Source organism: Galeopterus variegatus, unplaced genomic scaffold, assembly GCF_000696425.1.
Source record: "Galeopterus variegatus unplaced genomic scaffold, G_variegatus-3.0.2 Scaffold23296, whole genome shotgun sequence".
Classification (NCBI taxonomy): Eukaryota; Metazoa; Chordata; class Mammalia; order Dermoptera; family Cynocephalidae; genus Galeopterus; species Galeopterus variegatus.
This window is the reverse complement of record NW_007749407.1, coordinates 1-10,992: the sequence shown is the minus strand read 5'-3', so window position 1 is coordinate 10,992 and position 10,992 is coordinate 1. Positions and strand designations below refer to the sequence as shown.

Sequence of the window (10,992 nt, the reverse complement as noted above, 5' to 3'; positions counted from 1 at the left end):
GCGCACTGTAGCAGTGCGCCACCGGGCGGCCCCCCAGAGGGCAGATTTAGGATGGGAAAGGAAGTCACTGGGAGATGGATGAGGCTCATTCTTCATGGTAGCGGGGCCAATAGATCAAATAATCATTTCCCCATCACTAGACGTGTGAAAGCAGAGGCCTGAGAATTCCTGCCAGAAACATCCATTAAAGGGGATACAAACATTGGGTTAGGACCAGAGACTTCATGACCTCCTTAGCTGTGATATAATTGCCGAGGAGTCAGGCGGGGAAAGTAGGCTGGGAATAAGGGAGAGGTGTGCAGGAGACCTGGAGCAACCCGGAGAGCCGGGTGGCGTGGAGCTTGGTGCCTGAGTCAGCTTCTGCTCTTGCCTGTCCCTTCTCAGGCTCGTTCACTGAAAGTCAGTCCCCAACAGCCTGGACCCTTGGGTCCAGTTCCACAGCCACCAAAGACCAAGCTCCCCTCAACTTCCTGTGTCCCAGATCCTACAAAGCAGGCAGAAGAAATCTTGAATGCCATCCTGCCCCCAAGGTAAAAAAAGGAGGCGTAGTCGCTGGGAAAAGGCCCAGGCTTTTACATCCCTGAATTTGGGAATGTGGGGAGAGACACTACCTCTGTTCCTGACTGGGGTTTGCTCCCAGTGTTCCAGAGCTCCTAGAGGGTGGTGGGAGACCTCTTCTCTAAATACCCTGATTTCCTGAGTGCTTTCACCTAGTCTCATGACTTTAAATTCCATCTATATGCTTATGGCTCCCAAATGTGTTTCCAGCTGTGACCTCTCCCCTAAACTCTAGACCCATATATTCTATTTCCTCATTATCTTCATAAAGATGTCTAATAGACATCTCAAACTTGACATGTCCATACTAAATCACAATGTCTTCCTCCCTCAACCTGCTCATACCCAGTATTCTCCTTTCTACTAGTTAGACCCATATATTCTATTTCCTCATTATCTTCATAAAGATGTCTAATAGACATCTCAAACTCGACATGTCCATACTAAATCACAATGTCTTCCTCCCTCAACCTGCTCATACCCAGTATTCTCCTTTCTACTAGTGACACAGGCCACCTTTCATTCCTTTTGGTCTCTCACACCATATGTCCTACCCTTCATCAAATTCTTTTGCTCCACCTTCAAATTATATCCCAAATCCAACTACTTTTCACCACATCTGCCTCCACCATCTTGTTCGTAGTCACTGTTTGTCACCTGCACTACTGCAATGGCCTCTTATCTGAAAAACCTGCTTTAACTCTTTGTTCCTACAATCTATTCTCCACACATCCCCTAAATCATAAGTCAGATCATGCCAGTCTTCTGCCAGAAACCCTTTAATGGCTTCCCATCTCACTCAGACTAAGTCCTTACAATGGCCTGGAAGACGTGGCATGTTCTAGCCCATGATATATCCCTGATCTTATCTCCTGCTATTGTTCCTGTTCACTGTGCTAAAACCACAGGAGCCTTCACTTGCTGTTTCTGAAACAACTCAATCACTTTCTCACCTCAGAGCCTTAACAGTTGCTGTTCTCACTGCCAAGGATGCTCTTCCCTTCATATACCCTTGGTTTCCTTCATTTCTTCACTTACGTCTTGCTCAAGTATCATTTCCTCAAGGAGGCCTTCCTTGAGAATCCTGTACAGTCATTCCTTGGTATCCATGGGGGATTGGTTCCAGAGTCCCTGCAGATACCAAAACCCGTGGATGCTCAAGTCCCTTATATAAAGTGGCATAGTATTTGCATATAATCTAGGATCCTTCCATATACTTTAAATTATCCCTATGGGCTGGCTGGTTAGCTCAGTTGGTTAGAGCACAGCCATATAACACCAAGGTCAGGGGTTCGGATCCCCATACCAGCCAGCAGCCCTCCCCCCCGCCAAATATTATCCCTAGATTACTTATAATACCTAATGCAATGTAAATGCTCTGTAAATAGTTGTTATACCTATTTTTAAAATTTGTGTTATTTCTTATTGTTGCATTTTTTTCCCAAATATTTTCAATCCATGGTTGGTTGAATCTGCCCATGAAGAACCCGTGGATAAGGACGTCTCACTGTGTAAAAGAACACCCCTCTCCAACATGATTACCTTTCCCTGCTCTTTTGTTCTGCAGCTACATTTATCACTGACATGCCTTTTCAACTGTCTTTATGTAAAAATTCACAGCACGGTCTTTAAGGCTATGATGAAAAGGGTGAATAGTCAAAGAGAGACTGTGATCTCCTCTGAAGTGAAGGTCAAGGGAGGAGGGTGATTTTTCAGTTGATTCTCTCCCACCAGTGGCATAGAAGTCCTCTCTCCCATGGTGGTTCTGTCTTTAAGCTCCCTCCTTGTGTTTCCAGAATTTGACCATGCCTCTGGCACAGGTTCATGATGGAGGCCCATGCAGGCATACACTTTCAAGAACCTTCCCACTCTGTTTTTTTAAAGAAAAAAGAAGAAGAAAAAAGAAAGCAAAAAAAGAACCTCGCCACACCCAATACACACATTTGCCTCTTTCTTGCTTGCACAAGGTCTGTGGTGTCCTGTGTCTCCCACACATAAGTCAGTGAGGCCCCACTGGGCCTTCTGTTGAGACCATACAACAATGACCACAAATCTGTCTTCAGCATGTTAGGAGGGTAAGATCTGGAACAGAGGACCCTTGGAAAGTGGCAATTGGTCACCTACCCAGACTCAAGGTAGGTAGCATAGTGGGTGTGGCTTTGGAGCCTCACACCCTAAGAGGGAGAGAGAGAGAGGGATTCTGGTGGGTTGGTGGTAGAGCTGCCACTCACTCCCGCTCAGGCAAAGAGCTCAAAGGACTCTCTTAAATTGATGGGTTTCGCTCAGCCTGGTTGTGTCTGTGCCATAGGGAGTGGGTTGAAGACACACAGCTATGGATCCAGCAGGTGTCCAGCACTCCCAGCACCAGGATGGATGTGGTGCACCTCCAGGAGCAGCTGGATCTGAAGCTGCAGCAGCGGCAGGCCAGAGAGACAGGCATCTGCCCTGTCCGCAGGGAGCTCTACTCGCAGTGTTTTGGTGAGTAGGCCTGGCGGGGGATGGGCACTACACACCCTATTGCCTCCTTCCCTTTCCCAGCACAGATCCAATGCCTGAGCAACCCCTAGCTGAAGCTCACCCCATCCTGGAGTCAAGTCTTCTCTCCCTGCCTGACCCACAACTGAGCAACTGCTAAATGCCCCTTCTTCCCCCTCCCAGCCCCACCTCTCCTACCAGTGTCCCACCTGTATTCCTGACAAACTGGTTCTTTACCCCTTAGCAGATGTCTGGAGTAAGATAAGAACTTCTATTTTAAATCTTTGTTTTTTCAAAGATTGCTATAAGGAGTGAGTGTTAAATATTTAATCAGAAAAATTAATGTTCTGTATTTATATTCATCCATCAACATTTGGCCCTTGGTCCAGAACAATACTGCAGGTAATATTGCAGGTAACTAGTAGACACAAGGGATTTAAGATCTACCTCCTTGAGTGTTGGTGTCAAATGGGTATCCCCCAGCCCAGTCTCACTGGCCCTTGTGGACTCTGATCTGCAAACCATCTCCAAACCGTCAGGCAGTTGCATGGTCTAGAAGGCTCTCCTCAGTATGAGTATGATTATAGTTTGCCCTCCACGTCAGCATTTATGGAGAAGATAGGTGGGCAAGCTCTAGACCATGCTGTTCCAGCCCCAAACCAGTCCAGCCATGGGGGCACACAGGATTTGCCAGCTGCTTTAAAAGAGCCATTATCAGGGCCGGCCTGTGGCTCACTCGGGAGAGTGCGGTGCTGATAACACCAAGGCCACGGGTTCGGATCCTATATAGGGATGGCCGGTTAGCTCACTGGCTGAGCGTGGTGCTGACAACACCAATCCAAGGGTTAAGATCCCCTTACCGGTCATCTTTTATGGTAAAAAGTGGAACTTCTTTTCCCTCGAAGCTGCTACTTTGGAGCCTTCCTCGAGTAGACTGGGTCTCTTCAGGCTTTCATGGGCGTGCTCTCCCACTGGCAGTCCCCTCTGAGGCAGCGTTTGGGGATTAAGCAGGGAACACATCAGAACTGGTGGGCGGGCAGGGAATGCCCTGACAGAGGAAGAGCCATTTCCAATTGGGAAACCTTCCCCAGGTATGTGGTCAGAGGAACCCAGCTGTCGGTGTTTTTCCATAATGCCAAATGCTGATGGCACACTTTTATCCCACTGAGGTGACGGGAGGGAGGGGAACCGGGGGAGAGGTTGTGCAGTAGGCCCCACTCCAGGCCTCTGCAACTTCAAGTTCTGTCTGGTTCCAAAGGTTCTCAAAGGTTGGGCCCCAGAGCAGCACCATCCTCCACCACCAAACAACTTTTACAAATACAAATTATTGGGCCCAGCCCAATCAGAAACTTTGGGTTTGGAGCCCAGCTGTGTTAAGGTCTCAGGTGATTCTGATGCTTGCAAAAGTTTGGGAATCACTGTTCTAGATATATGGCCTGCTGACATTTAGTGTCTCTCTCCTGTGGCCCTTGGCTGCATGGCAAGGCTGTTTGGGCCACTGAAGGCACTCTCCCTAAGGACCTTCTCTGAGACCTTGTCTCCAAGTGAGGAGATACACCCTAGAGTCCTGAGGACAGGTGGTTTGCAGTTGACACAGTGCATTTCCCCTCCTGCCTGTCTTCTCTGATCTCATGGTGTGTGTGCACTGGAAGATGAGCTGATCAGGGAGGTGACCATCAACTGTGCGGAGAGGGGACTGCTGCTACTGCGAGTCCGGGACGAGATCCGCATGACCATTGCTGCCTACCAGACTTTGTACGAGAGCAGCGTGGCGTTTGGCATGAGGAAGGCACTGCAGGCCGAACAGGGGAAGTCAGACATGGAGAAGAAAGTGAGTGGGGTTTACCATGACCTTTTGGCTCTTTGTGACTCTTCTGTCAATCTCAGGGCCATGTGGTTCATTCTGGTCCCCTAGGGTGCTCTGCTGACATTCACAACCCCCGGACCTTCGGTTGAGTGTAATGGCCAGCCTGGAGGCCTGGCAGAGTCCATCTCCTCTATGGACGCTCCATGCCAGTTGCTGACCCCCCACTGGGTGGCAGTACACACCCTGGCAATGTCTTGGGTTGGGCAGCTGTGTCCCAAGTTCCCTCCACACAGGCTCTCACCCCACCCCATCCACTTGGCGACATCCCAGGATGACTGCATTCTGTCCTCAGATTGCAGAACTGGAGACAGAAAAGAGAGATTTGGAGAGGCAAGTGAATGAGCAGAAGGCAAAATGTGAGGCCACTGAGAAGCGGGAGAGTGAGAGGCGACAGGTGGAGGAGAAGAAGCACAATGAGGAGATCCAGTTCCTGAAGCGGACGAATCAGCAGCTGAAGGTAACCAAGCCGCAGGCCCCGTGGAGATGCGGCCCCCGCCCCCAGGCACGCGGGCCAGCCATTGGGTTCCTTTCCTCTGTGGACTGTTCGGTGTTTGTCCACACGCACAGCCAAGGAGTGAAGGAAGCTGATGTTGCCGGGCGGGGCGGGGGGCTCATTACCTAGATCCTCCATCCTTCTGGCCCCAGAGGCTGGCTGCTCTCAGCTCTGAATCCCTATGACACCTCAGCCTGGCTCTCCAGTGGAGGATGTTTCCCCACCTGGGAAAAAACGTCGCCTACCTCAGGGAGAGGTAGATGTGGTAAAAAGTGGAACTTCTTTTCCCTCGAAGCTGCTACTTTGGAGCCTTCCTCGAGTAGACTGGGTCTCTTCAGGCTTTCATGGGCGTGCTCTCCCACTGGCAGTCCCCTCTGAGGCAGCGTTTGGGGATTAAGCAGGGAACACATCAGAACTGGTGGGCGGGCAGGGAATGCCCTGACAGAGGAAGAGCCATTTCCAATTGGGAAACCTTCCCCAGGTATGTGGTCAGAGGAACCCAGCTGTCGGTGTTTTTCCATAATGCCAAATGCTGATGGCACACTTTTATCCCACTGAGGTGACGGGAGGGAGGGGAACCGGGGGAGAGGTTGTGCAGTAGGCCCCACTCCAGGCCTCTGCAACTTCAAGTTCTGTCTGGTTCCAAAGGTTCTCAAAGGTTGGGCCCCAGACCAGCATCATCCTCCACCACCAAACAACTTTTACAAATACAAATTATTGGGCCCAGCCCAATCAGAAACTTTGGGTTTGGAGCCCAGCTGTGTTAAGGTCTCAGGTGATTCTGATGCTTGCAAAAGTTTGGGAATCACTGTTCTAGATATATGGCCTGCTGACATTTAGTGTCTCTCTCCTATGGCCCTGGCCAAAAGGGGCTCCTGGACATATCTCCCTGTGCTCCCCAGTCTCATAGAAAGCTTACATTCTTGAGATGGGCAGGCTTGTTGGTCCTATAAACCAAAAAATGCCAGCAATTTGTGATAAAGAAGGCTTTCTATTAACCACTAGTGGAGGATTACAGATTTTCTTGTTACTGAACAGTATAACAAATACAAAGAAAAACAACAAACTTTCACAGGCAGATGTAAATCTGTTTACTTAGCAGACTCTGAAGCCACTTCCCTTATCTGCCATATTCCTTTATCACAAGCCCGAGTTTCTCAGTTCCTCTTATAGTATTAATAAGAGAAAAGCAAAATAGCTTAGCATCTTCTAACATTTAAAAGCAACCCTGTAATCCTCAGAGTGAAGGATTCTTTAGAAGTGAGTTATTGCCTCAAAGCTGCACTACGAATAAAGCAGTGTTTGCAGTCCCCAGGACTTAAAGATCTGTCCACATACCATGATAGTAAATTATTTTACTGGCTTGCCAGAGGAGCAAATAACTCCCAACTGTCTTAAGCTTTACATACAAGATGGACAGCTCACTTCTCACTGGTAGCAATTTTCTCTAATTGGGTGTCAAGTTGTCTCAGTGTCTGAAAACTTGCTATTTCCCAAACCTCTGGTCCCAGTAGAGCTCCCAGAATCCTAAACCAGAGAGCCAAATGTAACTTAGATATATCCAGGCCTGAAATCTGAGCCATGAAAAACCACCATTTCAACAACTTATTCAATTTCTTTTCCAATGCTTTATATTGTACACTGTACCATTATTATATGGAAACCAGGACAGCTCTGGTTTCTCCTCATGTAGTAAGACTGTACACCAAGTCAGAAATTCACTAATCTAGAAAATGTGGAGTTGGGAATGAAGGAAGGGGGGCAGCATTTGGATTATTCTTCACAGAGACTGTTATCACCTCTCAGCTATTTGTGTTAAGCTGCCAGTTTCAAATATTAATGGAGTTTTTGTTTTTCAGGCCCAACTGGAAGGCATTATTGCACCAAGGAAGTGATAATTTCCATATTGGTCTCAGCAAGCACTACTACCCCATCATAAGCCTTTTGTAATAAAAGCTAGTTTCCCAAGTGAACAAGCCATACCCCTCCCCTGATCATCACCTACACATTTGTCAGAAGTCACACTATTGCCCCAGTGTCACGTAAGGTCTGACAGCCAGGCTGCTGGTTGGGCAAGGGAAGGTGGTGTAACGTAGCCCCGATTGTCTCAGTATGTGGCTTACTAGCCAACCTTGGGATTTGCCAACTCAAATAGTACGGCTTAGAAAGCGAGTGCTTTCTCATGACTTCATACCATCACTTATTTCTTGCCAAATCAAGCTGCTTCTCTGCCCCTCAAATTTTTGGTTCACAATTCACTTTGTGCCGATCCCCCTACTTCTGTGAGACATTTACATGACAGGGTTACACTCTGGAGGAACTAGAGGACTACTTCAAGCATCTGAAGTGCCAATGGACTCGATCACTGAAATCTTTAGTGGTGAGGGGGCTTTATTTTCACTAGTCCTGGTGAATGGCTTCAACTGTCAAACCTCAGACAAATGCATTATGGCCTTAGAGATGCCAACTGGACATGAAAATGAACACATTTAACAGAGTACATATCTTTGTATAATTTCATAAACAACTTTTCAAATGTTACTGCTTATATTTGAGTTTTTTGTGTTTGTGTTTCTGTCCCTCTGAGTCATTGGTCTTCTTTTTGTTCCTGTTCCTGTTTTTCACATTGTGTGTTTCATAGTAGCGAACACCAACTTTTTTGGATTGCTGCTGCCGTGCTGCTCGCCTCCGCTGTAAAAAAATGGCAAAAGGACAAAAAACCGTCAAACATGGAAAGCCATAAAACAGGAGCCTCTGTTTCTCATCCCTGTGCTCCACCCACAGCCACTGGAAGCAGTGCTAATGAGGGAGGGTTCACTTCACAGACCTAAGTTTCCTCTTCCATTGTGACTTGTGAGTTACAAATTCTTGTTTGGTCCAAACCTCACCCAGTGCTTGAATCCTTTCTGCAGCATTCCTGATAAGTGGTCTCCCTGAGCAAATCTGAAGCCTTCTGATAACAAACCATTCCCCTCCCCAGAGGGCTGGCTCCCACTCTGAACAGCTCAGTTACAAAGCCATACTGCACAGAGGTCAGCAACCTATGTGCCCAACAGGTCTCCTCATGTCATTTCCCTGGGACCACGCAAACCAAACTGATTCTTCTAGAGGACAGTCCACGGGTTTGAAGACAGTAATCAGGAACTCCTAAACATAGGACACAGACTCAAAGGACCTTCATCCAGTGGGCAACCTCTTGATCCTAATTAGCTGACCTCAATGAGGTCACTGAGGACTGGTGTTCCTAGGATTCAGTTCTAAACCATTTGTTTCAGAAAGAGTGGCTCCAGAGAGCTGGATTTCCCTCTACCTTCTATACCTGTGCCATACTTAAGAACCAAAACACTTACCTCCTTAGATGTAAGTATCCTGGGAGTTTTATTCAAATATTCCTCGTCCCTCTGTGCCTTCCGCTTCCTTCCCTTTTTGGTAGGTTCTGGATACAAGCAATACACAAACACACACACAAAAAACAGGAGTTTTCAAAATTTGTCTGTGAACCCTATGGTGGGAATGAGCGTGATGTGTCAGGAGCAGGAGGAAGAAGGCCAGTGTGGATGGAGCAGGTGAGCAAAGGGGAGAGAGTAAAGCAGGCCAAGGCAGGGAGGGCACCAAGTCAGGCGCCCTCATGTAAACACCCTCAATAGGGAGGCTGTTAGTTAATTGTAATAAAGAATAAACGCGGGAAATGCACGGCACCACCCCTCCAAACCACTGCAATTTGTGTACGGATCCACCCTTGGATTCTAAGGTTAATAATGTACGCTTTTTAAGAAGTTTCCTGAACTGCCAATTTAATCCTAGAAAATGTGCAGAATGACAAGTGGATTGTCCAAATTGTATGATAAATAGTATATGGAGTCAGGGTTATCTGCCAGATATGGTAAGTATCTGTGGATGATATTACAAGAGACAACTTGGAGATTCAATTTAGGTTTCTCAGAGTTCTAAAGATGCAAATCACATCTAAATCACTTAAATACTTTATCTTTACCTGTGTCATCTAGAGCTTCTTCAGGGGGTTTTCTCTGTTCTTCAGATTTTGCAAAAACCTTTTCACTCAGCCCCTTGGATATTCTGAAACACAAAAGCAAAGTAACAAAGCTGCCCAACATTCCTTTCAGCTGCCCAAATCACATGCTGACTGGGGGACCTGCAACAACCTTCCAGATTAAAGAAAACCCACACCTATTTACATAGTTAATACCAGTGGGAGATGTCAAAATCCAACAGCTTTTGTAGCTCCCTGGGCATTTCTAAAAGATTGGACACCTAAACTTCTCATAGTTCTGGTAGCTGAATTTTATAAAATTTACTTTTCAGAAAAAAAAAAGATCACTTTTTAGAAAGTGGTAAAGCTCCAATACTCACGGTAAGTTTCCAAGAAAGGAACAAACTGCAATTTGTGAGAAGACGGAAATATTACCTGACTGCTGAAAACCTTTTAGCTTTGGCTTTGTTTAAAATTTTCTGGTATTTAGCAATCTTTTCATCCAGAGCTCGAAGAACTGCCTTGGTACTGTCTTCCACATGCTCTTTCTGGGACTCCTGGGAAGACTCTTCCTCGTCGGCCCCCAGCTGCTCCTGTTCCTCCTCCTCTCCAGCAGAAAAGCTCTCAAGCTCTTCTTCGATATCTGACATCTCCACAGGAACCAGGTCATCCCCAGAAAACTGGGGCACAACGTTGATTTTGCCAAAGTTCTGCCGAACCCGTGCAAGAATCTGTTGCATCTCTGAGTTACCATCACAGTGACTGTTTTCTTTTTCTTTCTCAGTGACAGATTGTGACCCTTCATCTGCAATGTCTGTGGTTTCCTCTTCTGGGTTGCTCTGGGTTGTTTCTCCAGCAACTTCCAAAGATGAGAAGGGTGAAAGCTATTGAGGCCCAAAACAGGTGGGGGTGGGGGAGGGAAAAGGAATCAGAAAATGAACACTGGATTTTTGAACTCATACCTTGCTCTCAAATGAGGCAGTCTTCTTCTCAGGACTAAAGGAAAGTAGTGAAAACACCCAAATTTGAGTCGCAACATTATTCTGAGCCAATGTCCTTTAAACCCAGAAACTAGTATTAAAGGATCAAAGGACTATATCTGTGGTCCCAAAGTATCAGCCAACTATAAGAGTATTTAACCCCTGAAACCAATCAAGAATTTACTGGAGACAGGTAAGATCCCCAGATGATCCTTGAACACTACGCAATGAGCACACGACTACGTGCAGATGGCAACCAGGCCCAATCGGGAGGAGAAGGAGAACTGCACTAGCTTAGAAAGTGTCAAGTACAGAGGCACTTGAAGAGGCATCTTAGGGCTGGCCCGTGGCTCACTTAGGAGAGTGTGGTGCTGGTAACACCAAGTCAAGGATGCTCAAATGAGGATAATTAGTATATTCAACATTATACCACGTAATCATTTTTTGGCCCTTTACCAATTTCTTTTTTTTTTTTTTTTGTCTTTTTTCCGTGTCCGGCAACGGATCACAACCCTCAGTGTTGCCCCGGTACCAGACCGGGGACCGGCAATGGGATCGCAAGCCTCAGCGTTGCTCCCGCACCTCGCTCAGCCAGTGAGCAGGAGCCGGTCTGTATGTGGGATCCGAA

General features: G+C 47.0%; 2 protein-coding genes across 2 annotated transcripts; one reads left to right on the top strand and one right to left on the bottom strand.

Moving 5' to 3' along the window:
* Positions 1-384: 384 nt before the first annotated feature.
* On the top strand, positions 385-7,564 carry LOC103583468 (axonemal dynein light intermediate polypeptide 1-like; the record flags this gene model as incomplete). Its single annotated transcript, XM_008564772.1, has 5 exons — positions 385-530; positions 2,867-3,036; positions 4,686-4,864; positions 5,193-5,357; positions 7,253-7,564. Coding segments are annotated over 5 exons (696 nt in total), but the record flags the coding sequence as incomplete, so codon positions are not given.
* Positions 7,565-7,881: 317 nt separating this feature from the next.
* Positions 7,882-10,264, bottom strand: LOC103583467 (nucleolar GTP-binding protein 2-like). The gene is made up of 4 exons (XM_008564771.1): positions 9,820-10,264; positions 9,388-9,470; positions 8,744-8,829; positions 7,882-8,084 (listed from the first exon to the last, which is right to left on the bottom strand). Exons 1-4 carry the CDS (start codon positions 10,122-10,124, stop codon positions 7,932-7,934), a joined length of 627 nt encoding a protein of 208 aa, XP_008562993.1. The 5' UTR covers positions 10,125-10,264; the 3' UTR covers positions 7,882-7,931.
* Between the last annotated feature and the right edge of the window lie 728 nt (positions 10,265-10,992).

Excerpts from the sequence above, each read along its gene's own strand:
- LOC103583467 (XM_008564771.1), bottom strand. The coding sequence starts at position 10,124 with ATGCAACAGATTCTTGCACGGGTTCGGCAGAACTTTGGCAAAATCAAC. Across the intron at positions 9,471-9,819 it reads AAAAGGTTTTCAGCAGTCAG|AATATCCAAGGGGCTGAGTG; the intron begins GTAATATTTCCG and ends TTTGTGTTTCAG. Across the intron at positions 8,085-8,743 it reads GGATACTTACATCTAAGGAG|CGGAGGCGAGCAGCACGGCA; the intron begins GTAAGTGTTTTG and ends ATTTTTTTACAG.